At 48.4% G+C, this 17,682-nt stretch overlaps 1 protein-coding gene across 4 annotated transcripts in view; it reads right to left on the bottom strand.

Moving 5' to 3' along the window:
* Positions 1–2,596: 2,596 nt before the first annotated feature.
* Tbx5 (T-box transcription factor 5) overlaps positions 2,597–17,682 on the bottom strand; it is a 52,454-nt gene continuing 37,368 nt past the window's right edge. For all 4 annotated transcript variants that reach the window (XM_042268062.2, XM_042268063.2, XM_042268064.2 and 1 more), the window contains 2 exons: positions 14,993–15,219; positions 2,597–4,640 (listed from right to left, as the gene is read on the bottom strand). In XM_042268062.2, the coding sequence (XP_042123996.1) occupies positions 4,066–4,640; positions 14,993–15,219 (802 nt within the window). In that variant the 3' untranslated portion in view covers positions 2,597–4,065. The remainder of the gene's footprint in view (positions 4,641–14,992; positions 15,220–17,682) is intronic.

Genomic DNA, 17,682 nt, shown 5'->3' with positions numbered 1-17,682 from the left:
GTACACAAAATTACCTGGACGGTGCCTATCAAGTATACATAAAGCATGGATAAACATCATGTTTGCACCTGGGTCCCACCCCCCCCCAAGACACCTCATTATATAACGGCAACTGTTCCCCCCAAACCAGACTTCCGGAATTTAGTCCCAAGCATTTCCAATGAAGGATGCTCCGCCTGTGTTTGGAGAGCCACCGGGCCCAGCTAGAGCTTTGGAAACCTCAAAAGTGTTTGGGACTGTGTTTGGAGTTCAGTTGATTAAATGCGTGTGGGGGTCATCTCCCCAAAGGCAAACCTTTTCTCAAATTAACGCATAAGAACAAAATACATAGTGCCAGCCAGAATTTATTTTGTGTGACCTTCCTAATGCACACCCTCGGGGACAGAAAAGCCATTGACCTAGTTCCTCTATTGTACACGAAAGAAGTCAGATTTTGTGTGCTGTTTCTTCATGATTAATTCACACTTCTCAAGAACTCTGTGCCCACGACAGGCACCTGACAGGTCTGATTAAATGAATAATGTGCAATCAACAAGCCAGTTGCTCCTTTTCCTGGGTGGATGAGACACACATGGATGTTTGGGTCATCTGAAGGGTGTGGGGATCGAAACAATTATAACAGTAGACTTGGGGCGTGGCTCAGTGCCACGGTGAACACGTTCCTAATATTCCTGAGGTCCCGGGTTCCAGCCTCAGCATCAAAAACAGATTACAGCAACAAAAACAGGTGGTGGTGCCTGACTTTAACCCCAGAACTCGAGAGGCAGAGGCAGGCAGATCTCTGTGAGTCTGAGGCCAGCCTGGGCTACAGAGAGAGTTCCAGGACTACACGGAGAAACCCTGTCTCGACAAACAAAAACAAACAAACAAACACGCGACACTTTTTTTTATCATTGTGTGTGTGTTCATGTTCGTGTGTGCTCCTGTGCTTGGGTGTGTACATGTATGCCTGCTCCGGTGGAGGCCAGAGGTCAGCATCAGCTGTCTTCCTCAGTCACCCTCCACCACACTCTTTTGAGGCAGGGTCTCTCACTGAACCTGGGGCTCACTGATTCAGCGGGGCCTGGTCAACGAGCTCCGGGGATCCTCCTGTCTCCACTTTCCACCGATGGGATTACAGGTGTGCACCGCATACTTGGCTTTTGATATGGGCCTGGCTGGAGGTGGAAGCCAGGCCATCATATTTGTGTAGCAGCCACTTTCCCTGCCTAGACAGCTCCCCGCCCCCTGCCAGCACTACTTCTTAGTCAATCTGCTGCTCCACCTGTCGTGAGTGAGTGGCAGACTCGCGAATCTGAAATTCCCAGCTTTAAAGAAAAATAAGAAATACCGAATCAGCTGGGTGGTGGTGGCGCGTGTCTTTAATCCCAGCACTCGGGAGGCAGAGCTAGGAGGATCTCTGTGAGTTCAACACCAGGTTGATCTACAGAGTGAGTTTCAGGACAGTGTGAACTACATAATAGAAAAACCCTGGCTCAAACACAACAACAAAAATACCCGTCCGTAAGTTGTCTACGTGGAGAATCTCTCAACACAGCTGACCTAAAAATAGTTCAGGAAAAGACACCTCAGAAAACCTAGGCCAAGGCGGTAGCTATTGTAGGATCGAGCCCACTTTTAGGGCAGCTTGTATTATGATTTGGTTATGAAACATCACCCACAGGCTTCTGTTTGGAGCATTTGCTCCTGGTGGGCTTGCTATCTTGAGAAGCTTTGGGGTGAGTTGGGGCGGTCTAGCTGGAGGAAGTGGGTCACGGGAAGGGGAAGGGGAGTTGCTTGGAAGACTAGACATGGTTCCCAGACCTCGCCCTTCTCCCTCCTTCCTGCCCACCATGAACTGAAGAAACCTCTCAGTCCCAGGCTTCCACCACCACAATATTCTGCTCCAGCCAATGGAGGCAGACAAGCATGGACAGAACCTTCCAGAACCCTGAATGGAAATCAACCCCTTCCTCCTGTAATTGTTTCTGTCAGACTCCTGAAGGTCCTTGGTTCTAATGCCCAAGTGAATTCAATTTTAAACACATCACATCCCAGGGTTCTAATCCCGTGAATAATGTATTCTACCCCACCCTGTTGGGGGGGGCAGTGGGTCTGAAGTACCTCGCTGAGGGTCAGCGAGACAGAACTGCTGGCAGGCAAAAGTTAGCTGCAAGCCTCCTCGCTCCTTCTGCCCAATAGCCACCCCCTCTAATCAGCCCAAAGAAAACAGAGAAACGAACAAAAGACAGGTGTCCAGTCTCGGGTATTCTTTTTAAGCACATGGTATTTATTAGGCATTAATGGGCACACAAATGTAAGAAACGAATACTTGATTCTCACCCACCCCTCCCCCTTAGAGACACAAAAAGACAAAAAAAAAATCGCATAGAACACTCACGTGCAAACACACTCACTCACTCACTCACTCACAGATTTTCACATTCTCAGCCATACAGATTACCCTGTTCTGTTTATTAGGGTCAGTTTTAAAAAAAAAGAAGAAGAAGAAGAAAGAAAGAAAGAAAGAAAGAAAGAAAGAAAGAAAGAAAGAAAGAAAGAAAGAAAGAAAGAAAGAAAGAAAGAAAGAAAAGAGACACAAAACCTTTTTGAAAGAAAAAAAAAAGACCAAGAAAGGAAAACACATTCAAAAGCAAGAAAGAGAGAGGGAAAAAAAAAACACAAATGCAGTTTTGAATACCAATAAAATTAAAAGGTCTTGGTCAGCCCCCAGGCTGGGTTTCATGTTACTACTTAATTAGAATTCCTATTTATAAATAAATAGTACCAGTAAAATATTACATCTGAGAAACCCTACAATAATGTAGTACTTACACACTTTTTTTTTTGTTTTGTTTTAATACTGTTTTTCTGCTTTTGATGTGGGTGGTGTGTGTCCCAGGCGATGGTCGCTGGGCCGGTTTCATGCAGGCGGAGGCACCGGTAATATGGCTTCCTCTCCTCCAGCACCTAGAGCTGTTTGACTGTGCATCCCATTGGGGTCACAGAGGAGGTTTGAGCCAGCCTGGGGCTGACTTCCTGCTTGTCTTCTTCTTTGCTTTGCTTTGTAATCATGAAGTATAATTATTCTCGCTTTTTTTTTTTCTCTTCTCCCTTACAACTTGGGAGCGGGGAGCTTGTCCCCTGCTCAGAATCACAATTCTGTTCTCCTTGTGTCACCCGGGGCTCTTTCAGTTTGTCCAAGCAAGATTTCCGGCTGAGAAGTGATAGGGCCCCCCTGTTCTAGCCACAGATGGCTGGAGAGAGCTGGAGCTGAGGAGAAAGGGTGCTGAGAAGGCAGATAGCAGATGGAGTCCGACATCCTAACTCCATCCACTCAGTAGAAGGCAGCTTTGAATGCCATGAAGCTGGGGAAGGCAGGTCAAAACCGGAAGGGAAAAAGCACAACCCAATCCAAAAACTAGCAGGTACCTCTGGGACCTTCGTAGACATCTCACGTGACGGAGGTAGGTATTTTTGTTAGAGGAGGGTGTCGGATGTACATTTTAGCTCATTTATTGGAGGGAAGCCCCAAAAGTACTTGTTTTGAGACATATTTGTCTCTGCTCTCCCTCCATTAAGGGACTGGGTCCCAGTAAGAAAATTCAAAGAAAAAAAAATATATTATTATTTATTATATAACAAAGTCAACATTAACACCAAGACACAAGAATGTCTCTCACCGTGCGCCGGGGTCAAACACTCAATGAGGCAGTACGTTCTTAGAACCCAAAAGAAACAATCGGGGAACATGTCTGGGGCGCTGTGAGTGCCATCTGGTTGAGGACAGTGGAGGTTGTGCGGGGTGGGACTCATTCTCTTTTTCTGTTTTGTAGGTTTTGAAACCAGACGACAGAGTCACCGTTTCAGAAGGGTGATCTCACTGATCAGATCAGTGGCTGTGGGAGCCTCAGGGACAGAGGTGACGAGGGGTGACATGAGTTTCTTATCTGTGGGGGGTCCTCATTGCTACTGTCCCTCATCTGTCTCTCTCTCTCTCTTCTCTCCTCTTCTCTCTCTCTCTCTCTCTCTCTCTCTCTCTCTCTCTCTCTCTCTCTCTCTCTCTCTCTGGCAAAGCTCTGCCTTTTAGCTATTCTCACTCCACTCTGGCACCATGCCGACGCCGTGTACTGAGTGATACTGGTGTGGCGACAGGGTCCTGGGCACGCCGTGAGAGTAGAGGAACTCGGGGGGCTGGAGGCCACCTGGAGACTGAAGGCCAGTCTGAGGCCCGCATGGCCTGACCACAGGCTGATGGGCCACCGAGGTCTGGTGCTGAAACATCCCCTCGCCGAGCTGAGGGGACCCATGGTTGGCCATGCCGGCTAGCCGAGGGACCAGGGGCCCCGAAGTAAAGTGAGCCGAGAAGTGCTGGTAGGGTAGGCGGTCCATGGGCTGCACTGTGGTGACCATGCAGCTGCTGTGGGAGGGCATGCTGGGCCATGTGTTACAGCTGATGTCCTCCAGGCTGGGCACGGGCTCGCTGGGGGGTGCGGAGCTGGCATACATGCAGGCCTGCCGCTGGGCCGACTCTGTCCTGTAAGAGGCACTCAGGCCCTGCTGCTGGGGGTAGCCTGGGCGGTAGAAGGCCTCCTCCTCGCTGGGGGATGTCTCCATGTATGGCTTCTTGTAGGGGTGCTCGGTGCTGGAGCATTCTTCATCTGCAAAGACAGGAAAGATATTAGTCACCCCACACCGCAGCCAGGGCCAGAGACAGCCACTGGGCCTGAGACTTAGAGGCTGTCAGCTCCAAACTCCATTCTGACCGGGAAAAAAAAAGTGGAGCATCATGACCACAGGTTAGGGCTATGACTTTTAAGCCAAAATCTTGACCTTGAACTAACTCAATTTCTCCATCTGCAAAATGTAGTGAAGTCCTCTGTAGCGCTTCCTACAGGGAGAAACATTGAGAATTAAATGGGAAAATGTGTCCATTCAGCAATTAATTCAGAGGCTGGCACAAAGAAAAGTGCCACAAAACACATTATCATCATCACCATCATCATGTGACATCATCATCACCACCATCATCACCATCAACACTGCCATCATCATCACCATCATCAACACTGTCATCATTGTTACCATCATCACCACCATCATTACCATTATCACCATCATCACCAGCCTTATTATCAATGATAATAATTAACATTGTTTCACCCCTTTTGTACATTGTGTCATCCACCCTCTATCACCCCAAACCTGGCATATATGTAGCAATAATAAAAATAACAGTGGTACCGGCAACAACAATAAAAAACAAACACACACAGTGCTGATGATGCCTGGCTGTGTTCTAACCACTTCCTACGAGGTGACCCACTCAATCCCCATAGCAACCTTTTGAAGTGGGTTAGTCCTGCTTTATACTTGAGAGAGAAGGAACACAGAGGTTAAGAGGCTTGCCCAACGCCTTAGATGGTGGCTGATAATGGTGAATCTGTGACCAGTGATCCATCCAGCTGTCTCACTATAAAGTATCTGCTCATCAATGTCATGGTACATGAAGGAAACAATAAACATCCCATGCAATGGATGGACAGTGGATTGATAGGTGGGTCAATGGGTAGATGGATGGTAGACAGATGGATGGGTAGATTGATGATAGATGGGCAGATGGATAGTGTCTGGGTAATGAATGGATGGATAAATGAGAAATGGATGCATGGACATCTAGATGGATGAATGGATGAATGGTGGTTGACTGGATGAATGATGGATGGATAGGTGGCTGGATAATGGACGGATAGGTGGATGGGTGGGTGGGTGGATGTAATTTGGAACAAATCTCCTTTACTAGCTGTTGAGTCAATTCCAATCCCTGTGTCTCTGTGTCTTGCGAATTGGATCATGTCCCTCCTCTGTGCACTAATTAGTCTTGGTACAGGGTAATGGAGATAACTCATCTTCAGAAGAGTCTCCATTAGGCACTTTGGGACTGTTGGCCCTCTTGGCAGCTAACCAGTATACTGGGATGGGTCATTTCCTAAAAGAATTCCCGGAAATAGCATGTTTTGAAATTTTCAGCCATACAGTTTTCTACAACTTTCAGGGAGACCAAAAACTTACTAACACCCAGTCCTCAGGCTAAGAACCCCAGACACTTTGGGGCAGGAATCGTCTGACTCTTCTGTCAGTGTGTTGCCAGGGGGTGGGGGTGGGGAGTCTGCCCTCCAAACACCATCTCACCACTTCTGAGGCAGGTTAGTGATTTGGACCTCACTGAATGACAAAATTAAATTGAAGAGAGAAGTGGATTTGGTCAAAACATATCAAATGTGTGCATTCCAAAACTCTCAACAAAAAAAAAAAGGAAGAAGGAGGAGGAGGAGGAGGAAGAGGAGGAGGAGGAGGAGGAGGAGGAGGAGGAGGAGAAGAAGAAGAAGAAGAAGAAGAAGAAGAAGAAGAAGAAGAAGAAGAAGAAGAAGAAGAAGAAGAAGAAGAAGAAGAAGAAAAGGAGGGAAGGAAGGAAGGAAGGAAGGAAGGAAGGAAGGAAGGAAGGAAGGAAGGAAGGAAGGAAGGAAGGAAGGAAGGAAGGAAGGAAGATGTCCCAAGTCCCTTCATAACCTAAAGAATATCTCTCATAGCAGGGACAACATGGCACATCATTCTGATGGAAGACCTGGTCTCTAACTGTGCCAGATGCTTCCTTTAAGGTGGCCAAACCTGGAGGTGTCTGCCACGCCATCATCACAAACACACCCATTCCTCAGGGGGAATTTAACCCTCCCAGTCAGAGATCATCGTTTCTCATCTTCTGATCTCTTTCTAATCAACATATGCTGACAAATTACATATGGAGCTGGGGATGCACCCCAATGACAGAGCTCTTGCTCTAGATTTGATCTCGTGTGTGTGTGTGTGTGTGTGTGTGTGTGTGTGTGTGTGTGTGTGTGAGAGAGAGAGAGAGAGAGAGAGAGAGAGAGAGAGAGAGAGAGAGAGAGAGAGAGAGAGAGAAATGAAGAGGGAAGGGAAAGAAAGGTAAGGAATCAAAGGGCCTTTGTCAAGAAAGGAGGCTCTGTCAGCCCCTTCTGGGAGCCAGAACCATTGTGGATAACCTGTGCAGCGGGGCTGAGTTTAGTTTATCTGAACATTTGTTTGTTTGTTTCTATGTGTTTTGATACAAGACCCCACTCTGTAGCCCAGGCTGGCTTAGAACTTGCCATCCTCCTGCCTCAGCCTCCTGAGTGCTTGTCCTCTCTGGGTTTCTCACTTTGTAAATGGGGACAGGTGTCCCAGAGCACTGGAGGCCTGGTGGGCACCCTGCAGGCTGCGGCTACCCCTGAATAGGTGGCACGGAGTCACTGTGGATACTGAGTCCCTGGAAGATGTGAAGAGACAGTTGCTGTGAGTCACCCAGAGGGGACAGGGTGGCCTTCGGGCCGTGTTCTTCAGGGTCAGACACCAGGGGTGCAGCCCACCTTTGGGAGTTGGAAGTGTTTGTGGGAATACGGGCTAACTTAACCTCTGTCTCCTCCCTCTGACTTAAGGGAGACTGTACTTCAGGCTCCTGGTGGGGTGTGTCTTTGGGGACTTGGCATGAAGGTATAGATGGCTTGTGCATATGTTGTGTGCTTGTTTGGGGGTGGGCTCAGTCAGGGGCAATTGTTTGGACTGTTGCCCCTCACTCCACCAGTGCCCGCTCAGCCCCCGCAGAAGCCTAGTGACCTGTTTCTGGACCTGTAGTTAAGCCACTGGTCCCCAGGCACTCCTGGCACAGCTGCTTTAGTAGAATTCTCAGGAGCTAGGCTTCCCAACGGAAGGCAACATGTTCTGACTGGCTAGCCCAGGCTGCCCCATCCTTGTGTTTGGAGAGGAGAGACGTGCTGGCATTGGTCCTTGCCTGGGGAGGATGCCTGACTTCCAGATGGACCCAAACTCTCAAACTCCTTGGATTTCTAAGGCCTGAACAATGTCACCCCAACAGCCCCCAGCCTGACTCCCCCCCCCCACATCCACTGCCGGGTGGGCTGGATACCAGATGCGGCAAAGCATGCCTGTTCCCACCGCTCTCAGAGAGGGAAAGAGTATCCAAGGAGAGTATCCTGTTCAAACATCTCCTGCCTGGTGTGATGGCTAAAAGGGTCCTCTCTTGTCTTGGTCTCTGAGTAAGTCTTCTCCCAATGTAGGTACGGGGAACTCTCCTTACAGGTGGTAAACTGAGGCACAGAAAAGGGACGGTGGGTTGTTTTTTTTTTCTTCTAAGACGGGATCTTACTATATATCTCAGGCAGGCCTCAAACTTTCTATAGAGTAGTTCAAGCTGGTCTGAATCTCACTGTGTATCCCAGGCTGGCCTTAGACTCACGGCATAGCCCGGGTTGCCTCTGAACTCTCAGTTGTCTGCCCCAGCGCCTCAAGTAGTGAGATTGCAGGTAAACCCCGCTGCACCTGGCTAGCCAGTGGTTCATGAGGGTGGAACTGGAAGCTAACCCTGGTTTGCACCCACAGTACCCTGTATCCCTTCACGCCCCACACTCTCTTGTTGGCGTGACCGTCAGACCACACTCTCAAAATGCCATCTCCTGAGGGAGGACTGCAGTGGAGACTTGGTCATACGTGGCGATAAAGAGCTCAGCAGGTTTGCATTAGGGAGCTCTGCTGATTAAATTAATGCCAGACCTAGAGAAAAGAGAGGGTAGGAAGGAGTTTGAAGCGAATCAAAGCCCGTTTTGGGTCAATAGTCCTCGCAGGGCCCTTAGCCACGCCTTCTTCTGCACGGATGTGGTGGGAAGGCCACAAAAGCCAGATAGAGCCAACCTCTTCGGTTGGTGAGATGTACTTAGAATCAACAGAGCAGGGCTGAAGTAGGTTTGCTGCTGGGTGACCGTGGGCAAATCGCTTCACCTCTCTGGGCTTTGAGTAGCTCTAATACAGGTTGTGGATAACGGTGAGTCCAACCAGTTAGGTGGATGAGGGGATGAGATGAGAGAATGCATGGAAAGCACCTGGTCTGCTACTGGGATGGCTGACTACCTGAAGTGACAGCCCAGGCTGTCCTCCATGACCTCCATGTACAAGGGTACCCACGCGTACCTGCAAACATGAACACCACATACACACACAGCTGCAGATTGCTAATGGATGTGAGATTGGGAGAACAGACTGGGTGTGGGATCAGGGAAAGTGGGGGGGGGGCAGCTAGGAGAAGGCTAAGGGAGGGGAGGCGGGTATCCACCCTTTCTGGAGAAGGATTGGATGTAGGTGCCCAAAGCAAAGGGCAAAGAGCAGAGAAAGAAGACCAGAGAGAAAGGCAGGGCCAGCTGGATGCCTCCTCAGCCATTTCCATCACTGACCCAAACGTTATCTGAACACCAGTGGGAGGCCATCAGGGGGTCAGCAGCCTGCAAGTGTCACGGCTAGATGTTGTGTTTAGCAGCATCACGTTGCTGAGATAGGAGGGGACAGGAATGACATCAGACACCTGCTGAGAGGTGACCGTAGGCTGCTGCGAGGCCTGCCATGGTGCCTCAGAGCTGGAGAAGTGAATGGCACCAGGACTTTGGGACTGGCTGGAGATAAGAATGTGAAAATGCGTCCCCCTCTAGCCCCTCAGATTGGACACTAGAGCTCGGGCAGATGGAGAAAATTTCCCCAAAATCTCTTAGTTAGTGAGAGGCCTGACCTAACATCCCCCAGTAAAGCTAGCGGACTTGGGGTACAGGGGGCGTGCAGTGTATACTCCGCAGAAAGCCTCTGGCCTTCCCAGAAACCTCTGCCCTCCTTGCCACCTTCCACCCCCCCACCCCCCAAATTGGGTGACAGGGAAGGTGGGGGGTCAGAAGGCAATTCGTCATCAGTCCCCATGGTGTGAGGAGATAAGGAATCAGAGAGGCTTCCTTCCAGTTTGGGACTCCCTAGGAGTGATAACTCCGTGGGTGGTTTCCCCCCTGGCCCCGGCCTGGGCCCCCCGCTATCTGACTTCCCTTCATTGTCAGGCTGCCTTCCACTCGGCCCAGGAGCCAGGCCCCATGCCATGTCAAAAGGGCCCTGCAGGCCAGCAACCCATCCTTGTGTTTGGACCCAGCTGTCTCCAGCCTATCTCTCCCAATGGATGGAGTAAAAAAAAAAAGCTGGGAAGGTCCTTTATCAATGCCACTCCATCAAATCCAGGATCCAAGGATCCGAGAGAGCCCTTGTCTATCGGAGTTTCCTCTGAGTTCTCACCCGCAACCAAACGGACCCAAACAAAGATGTAGCCAAGGCATTTACAGCCCTGGCTACCAAGGGGGAAGGGATGCTGGCTGCTTCTTATTCCCCATGCTGCTATTTTGAGGTTTGTTTTTAAGTATTTTACATGTGTTCATTTTGTGCGCACTTGTATGTACAGGTGTGGGGGTGAACATTTACCACGGTAAGCGGGTAGAGTTCAGAGGACAACGTGCGGGAGTGGGTTCCAGCCTTCCCTCGGGTGGGTGCCAGGCAGGGATTGAACTCAGGTTACCAGGCTTTTCAGCAGGTGCTTTGCTAGGTGAGCCACTGTGCCAACCTGAGGCTGTGTGTTTTTAAAAGCAACTGCAGGGCTTTCCCTTAACGGAATTGTTCAGGACAGCCTGAGCTGGAAAAATGCCCAATCCTCATTCTTCTGGGGGCAAATGGCATGCTGTGCACTAATATCAGATTCTAAAGTTATATGACCAATGGTGAGTGATGAACGACAGAGCTGGGGTGAAGTCATCAAAGGCATGCTTATTGAGGACTTAGTATACATCGGGCCCTGTGAATAGAGAGCAAGCTGGGAAGAGATCTGCTCTCAGGAACAAGTGTTCTTGTGGGGGAGATAGGTATGAAGCCAGTGGGTAAACTCATAGCGGTGCCTTGGGTTCTGAGCCAGGGTGTTTTCATTTTTACTTGAGATCTTCCTATGATGCTGTTTCAGTATCTCCAATTTAACCTGAGTACTGAGAGTTTGGATCACATAAGTTCCAAATCCGTCATTCATTCGTTTATCTCTCTATCCATCCATCCACCCAATTATTTTTTCATTCATTCACTCACCCACCCCATCTACTCATCTATCCAACCATTCACCCATTTAACTATCCATCCATCAACTTCTCCATCTATTTATCTATCTGTCCATCCCTTTATCTATCCATCCACTCTTCTATCCATCCACCCTTCCATCCATCCATCCATCCATCCATCCATCCATCCATCCACCCATCCTTCTGTGTAAGGTGTTATAACTTTCTGTGTTGGCTGAGCCTGTTGAGTTACATCAACAGCAGAAAGTCTAGGGCCACCTGTCCTCATGGTTTTGTGGCTCAGAAGGTCTGAATTACAGTCATCTTCTGACTCCCTGCAGATCCCTTAGCTGAGGGTCCTGTACACTGGCTTCCAGGGTCTCTGTCTGTGGAGATGCCACAGACGTTTCCCTGCATGAACTCAGCCAGTAAGGGATATGACCCACTTGGGAACTATGACCATATTTGCTCAATGGGATCAGTGACTTGAAAAGTGGCCCTGGGAAGCTTCCAGCTCTGGAATCTACCCAAATACCTCTGAGCATTGGATGACCTTCACAGAGCCATCTGCCTAGTCTGCTAAGAGAGAAAATTAGAGAAAGGGAATAGACACGGGTTATGCAGAGAGATAAGATTTGAAGTGAGAGATTTCTTACTTCAAGGGCTGAGCTGACTCACTGCGCAGGGCAGACAGGCAAGAGACCACACTTGGTAGTTCTTTAATTAAACCTAAGGAGGAGTTTGGGGAATGTCCCTATGTACAGTCAGGAACTGAGCTTGGAGCAGTTCAGGCCTTCATCCGTGGCTACTTGGAGCATAAGCATTGGAGTCATGGCTCTGCCTTAAAGCGAATATTCTGAGTTCATTACTGAAACCATTTTACCCCACGTTAAAAACAAAACAAAAACCACGCTTCTAGCAAACACGCAGGGATCAGGATTTCCTACAGTACTGTGATTGGGTGGTCAGACTCAGGAAGAACTTCCCTGTTACTCAAAAGAATTAGCTGGGTTTGCGTGGGGGGGGGGGGGGTTGCAAGTGTCCTTAGGTATTCTTCCTACATATGCTCTGAGCGGAATCCTCGGGTCTTCCGCTAGTCCCATTAGAACCCTTGACCCCAGGTTATGGCTCTTTCTACAACCAGGGGAGCTAACCTTGACCCAGACAATAAAAAGAATGAAACCCGATCTTCCCCCAGACAAACACTGAGATTGTGCACAGTGCATTGATCACGCCTGACCTGAAGCCTGGACCCTGCGGTAAAATTCCTTTACAGTGTGATGAAGCCTGGGAGGAATTTGAGAATCCTCAGGTCCAGCGTTCATTGGGAACCCAGCTTGAGGCTTTTCTGAGGGTTCTGCACCAGATCTCTCTGGGTATTAAAGCCTGGAATGTATAATTTTACGATTTTCCAAACTGTGTTCCGACCTTTTTCTTATTATTCTTCCTCCCCCTCCCACCCCCCCCACCCCCCCCCCTTTTTTTTTTTTTTGAAACTTGTAATGAATCTGGAAGGGATCAAAAACTAAAAAATGGCTCCTTTTTGCCTTTTTTTTTCTCTTGCCAAGGGTACCCTGCAGCTGTACTTGCTGTTATTGAAAAGGGGAACGCCCTAGTTAATAATAATAAAAAAAAATCTAAAGCCGTGAGCCCGGCAACCGTGAGATCTTTGGGTTTAAGGTCTGGTGGGCTGAAGGAAGATTGGGAGGAAGGAATCGAGAGAGGAGGTGGCAGGCATGGAAATGGGCCGAGGGTGGCAATGTCAAGAGTCCAGAAGCCCTAGCTGGTTGAAAGGTTGAAAAAAAAAAAAAAGTAAACACTGCAAAACATCTGGATGTCTTCAAACATCTGCGCGGTTGGCATTGAGTACACAGGACACCTGCAGGAGTGACCGCAGTTTTCTTGGAGGGGGGGGGTGTTTTGATTTTTTTTTTGTACCAATGTTTGGGCACCCTATGGTTCCCAGATGTGCTGCCAAATGTCTGGCTAAAAATAAACGTGCGTGCTGTTAGGTAGGCACCACCCACACTTTGCAGGGAGGCTTCTGAGCTGCCTGCTGGTGTCACCTGGGGAACGAGGTTACCTGTGGCTCTGTGTCACTGGAACCAGATCTACTCTTATCTATTTGAGGGGCTGTTTGGAAAAAAAACACTAAAGGCTTCACTGGTATGTGGATGCTTGCTCGAGCCCTTATGCTCCAGGACTTTGTCGGAGCCACAAGACAGTTAGCTTTCTTTACTCACTGACCCCCGGTTGGATGGAGTGGGTAGGGCGCGGGGGACATATGTCTGCCTGGCTCACAGCTCCATCTGAAGCACCCGGTACACTGCCTGGCACTTGGCAGAACTCAGGAAATAGCCGCTGGGCGGCCAGGTGGATGACATTGACCATTGGAAAGCTGGAGAGGACAGAGACAGGGCATCCCAGGCACAGGAAGCCACCGCCCACTTTGATTTCAAGTGCCTGTCGCTTCTCTGAGGCTCACTTCCCTCTTCTGAGAAATGGGAGCAAAAACAGATGCTTTGAGGGGCTGCTATAAGATGGAGGAGGGTCACATTTTAGGTGTTGCGTGAGTAGTTTCTTCCTCGTGTGTTGTTTAGTCCAATGCCCAGCATCATGACTACCGACCACCCAAGAAAGATACATGGACGAGACAATACTTCATTCTTCGTACTTCTCAAAGACAGCCATAGTTTCCTCCTCCCCTACCCTTCCTCTCCCCTCTTCATCCTATCCCTTCTCTTTCCTTCCTTCCTTCCTTCCTTCCTTCCTTCCTTCCTTCCTTCCTTCCTTCCTTCCCTCCCTCTGTCCCTCCCCCACTCCCTCCTTTCTGGAACAAAACAATTGCCCCTGACTGAGCCCACCCCCAAACAAGCACACAATATATGCACGAGCCTATCTATACCTTCATGCCAAGTCCCCAAAGACACACCCCACCAGGAGCCTGAAGTACAGTTTCCCTTAAGTCAGAGGGAGGAGACAGATTAAGTTAGCCCATATTCCCACAAACACTTCCAACTCCCAAAGGTAGGCTGCACCCCTGGTGTCTGAACCTGAAGAACACGGCCTGAAGGCCACCCTGTCCCCTCTGGACTGTCTCTTCACATCTTCCAGGGACTCAGTATCCACAGTGACTCCATGCCACCTATTCAGGGGTAGCCGCAGCCTGCTGGGTGCTGACCAGGCCTCCAGTGCTCTGGGACACCTGTCCCCATTTACAAAGTGAGAAACCCAGAGAAGACAAGCACTCAGGAGGCTGAGGCAGGAGGATGGAAAGTTCTAAGCCAGCCTGGGCTACAGAGTGGGGTCTTGTATCAAAACACATAGAAACAAACAAACAAATGTTCAGATAAACTAAACTCAGCCCCACTGCACAGGTTACCCACAATGGTTCTGGCTCCCAGAAGGGGCTGACAGAGCCTCCTTTCTTGACACAGACCCTTTGGCTCAGACAACTTAGGGAAAAGTCATCGATGGCTCACTTGATAAGGGAACTGTGGCATGCCTGAGACACCTTACTACACAGATGTAAAGTGGGGGTGCCATGTGGAAATCAGCTGTGACTCTGCATGTATGTGTGTGGGGACGAGGTGCAAATGAGAGAGGATGTATGTGTGTGTGAGAGAGAGAGGAGATGTGTGGGGGTGTGTGTTATGCATGTGTAATGTGTATGATGTGTGTGTCTCTGTGTATATTTGTGTGTATGTGTGTATGTATGTGTATATATTATGTATGTGTGTGTGCATGTGTGCTACACACACACAACACACACACACACACACACACACACACACTTTGTAAAGTAGATCTGGACATTTTCCATCTTCCTTAAGGGGAGGATGAACTTGTAGACATACTAAATGAACCTCTTTCCTTTTCCTGTATGGTTTGAATCTCCTATCACTTCTATATTTCTGTGTTACTTATTTAAATAATAATAATAATATTATAATAATAATAATAATAAATGTCACTGCACACTCCACCCCAAGGAGGAACGTGGTAAAGGAGGAGGCACTGGCAGGCCCGTCAGTCACACTCACCTTTCCTCTTGGTGCAGTGGTAAATTTGGCTGTGCTCCTGGGCCAGAGGGTATGGGTTGGGCGGGGGCAGAAGGTCCTGGGAGGGGCCGGAGACACCGTTCTCACACTGGTACTGGGACCCTAAATTGGATGAGGTGGAGAGAGCTCGGGTCTCACTGCTGAAGGGACTGTGGTTGGAAACCACCTTGTGCCTCACTGTGCTCCTTGGAACCACGGGATACTCTTTACTGGAAGGAAGAAGACAAGAAGAAATCATGTCCACCAGTGCTCTGCTGCAGATTCACCTCCTTGCCAAGCCACGGTGTCAGCGAACCGACTAGAAACGTCAACAAATGAGAAACTAAGGGGTCTTTGATGAGCAGGATGGCCCAGGAACTCCTGGCATCCCATACCAGGAACTCACTTTTCATGTCTTGTACATTTGGCAGATAGTTCTAAAACCAGCCAGGGGTACACCTAAGAACCCTCCCCAGCATCGGGACATTGGAGCTGTTTCAGCTCATCGGCATGCCTTTGAATTGTCCAATTCAAAAGCTGGGTGTGCTGCCTAGACGTTTAGACTTCACTTCTTAGTATTTATTTGTTTGTTTATTGGTTTTTTGGAAAAAGGTTTCTCTGTGTAGCTTTGGTGCCTGTCCTGGAACTCGCGCGGTAGCCCAGGCTGGCCTCAAACTCACAGAGATCCGCCTGGCTCTGTCTCCCGAGTGCTGGGATTAAAGGCATATGCCACCGCCATTCAGCTTATCTATTTATTTTTTTAAAAGGCCACATCTTTGCATAAGTAGAGCAGACCACCCTGGACAGTCAGGCACAGCCTTAGGTCTTTCTACTGTGGAGAGATTTCCTGATCATGACTTTGAATTACTTTTTTTTTTTTTTTCAGAGCTGAGGACCGAACCCAGGGCCTTGCACTTGCTAGGCAAGCGCTCTACCACTGAGTTAAATCCCCAACCCCTGAATTACTTTTAAGTTGCTCTCTTTGCCCCACTGCTGTCCCTAACTGCTCTATGGCTTGGTTTTTCCCATCTGTAAATTGGGAGGAGGGGGCGCATAATAAATGTCCCCTAGTTCACAGTCAGGAAGGATGGCTCAGTGGGTAAGGAACTTGCTGCCCAAGCTTGGAGACCTGAGTTTAATCCCTGGAACCCTTGTAAAGATGAAAAGAGAGAGAGCCAACTCCACCAAGTTGTGCTCTGACCTCCCCATGCACACTATGGCATGTGCATGTCCCAAATACATATCACATGTACATACACATGGACACACACACTAATAATAATAATTAAAAGAAGAGATCCTCAGGGGCTGGAGAGATGGCTCAGTAGCTAAGTTCAGTTCTCAGCACCCATATCAGGCAACTCACAACCACCTGTAACTCCAGCTCCAGGAGAGCCGAATACCCTTTTCTTGTGGTTTGTACACACCAGTACTTGTGTGTACATAATCCCCTTCCCACACACATATATGCATAACTAAAATTTTAAAATTTTAAATACATATTCATGAGACTGTAAGTGGAAGGGCCCCCACTTTAAAAAATTCCCAGTTCAAAGGGTTGTTGAGCCAAGGAATGAGAAGGCTGCAGGAAGAGCTGATCACCCGTGGCTATTGTTTGAAGTAGAGAGAAGAGAGGCAGGGGAGAGGGGAGGAGACGGGAGAATAAAGAAGATGGAAATCACAGGATGAGATGCAGGACCAAATCAGGTCCCCTTGGCATCATCTGCACATCCTGCTGAGCCTCAGCATCCACTCTGTGGCTTCCTGCTCAGCATCCTCCCAGGTTCTCAGAATCTGGTCCCTCCCAAGCTGAGGATGGAACTCAGTTGGTCGACTGTTTGCTTAGCATGCATAAAGCCCTACATTTGGTCCTCAACACCAAATAAGCCTGGCATAGTGGATTGCATCTATTACCCCAACACGTGGGAGGTAGAGGCAGGAGGATCAAGAGTCCGAAATGACAATAATAACAATGATAATAATTTGATAGCCATTTCAACATGATTAGTCTCCTTTCTAGAGTATGTTTTATGAAGTTGATATGGTATTCTGAGATATGGATAGGTTTCAACACTCAGCCAGAGAAACCTCGCCCTAGACAGGCTAGAGACATATTCTGATACAAAGCACGTATGGATCAGGAAATACCAAGCGTCAGGACTTTTTTTTGTCAAAACCTGGAATCAAATATTTCTTTAGGCATTTTTGGAGGTAATTTTTAATCCAAATAGGTTGAGTCTTGCTATGAACAATCGCATGTGGGAAAGTATGTGCTTGGGGGTACTAACTCAGCTCCTCTTGTGCAACTGAAATGCGTGTTTGCTTGTGGAAATTAAAGTGTGCATTTGGGACTGGAGGTGTAGCTCAGAGGTACAGTGCTCACTTAGCATGCATGAAGTTATTGGTTCAATTCCCAGCACCACAATAAATAAATAAGTACATACATATATATGTGTGTGTGTATATATATACATACACATATACATATACATACATACATACATACATACATACATAGCTGGAGACACAGCTCAGTGGTAGAGTACTTGCCTAGCAAGCTTGAGGCTCTGGGTTCAATTTTCAGCACCACAACTCATTAATTAGTTAATTAATAACAGACTAGGGATGTAGCTCAGTGGTAGAGTATTCATGTGGGATGTATAAGACCCTGAGTTTTAATAAACTGCAAAAAA

Source organism: Peromyscus maniculatus, chromosome 23 (assembly GCF_049852395.1).
Source record: "Peromyscus maniculatus bairdii isolate BWxNUB_F1_BW_parent chromosome 23, HU_Pman_BW_mat_3.1, whole genome shotgun sequence".
Taxonomy (NCBI): Eukaryota; Metazoa; Chordata; class Mammalia; order Rodentia; family Cricetidae; genus Peromyscus; species Peromyscus maniculatus.
The sequence above is the reverse complement of the archived record's forward strand: the minus strand, read 5'-3'. Positions and strand labels throughout refer to the sequence as shown.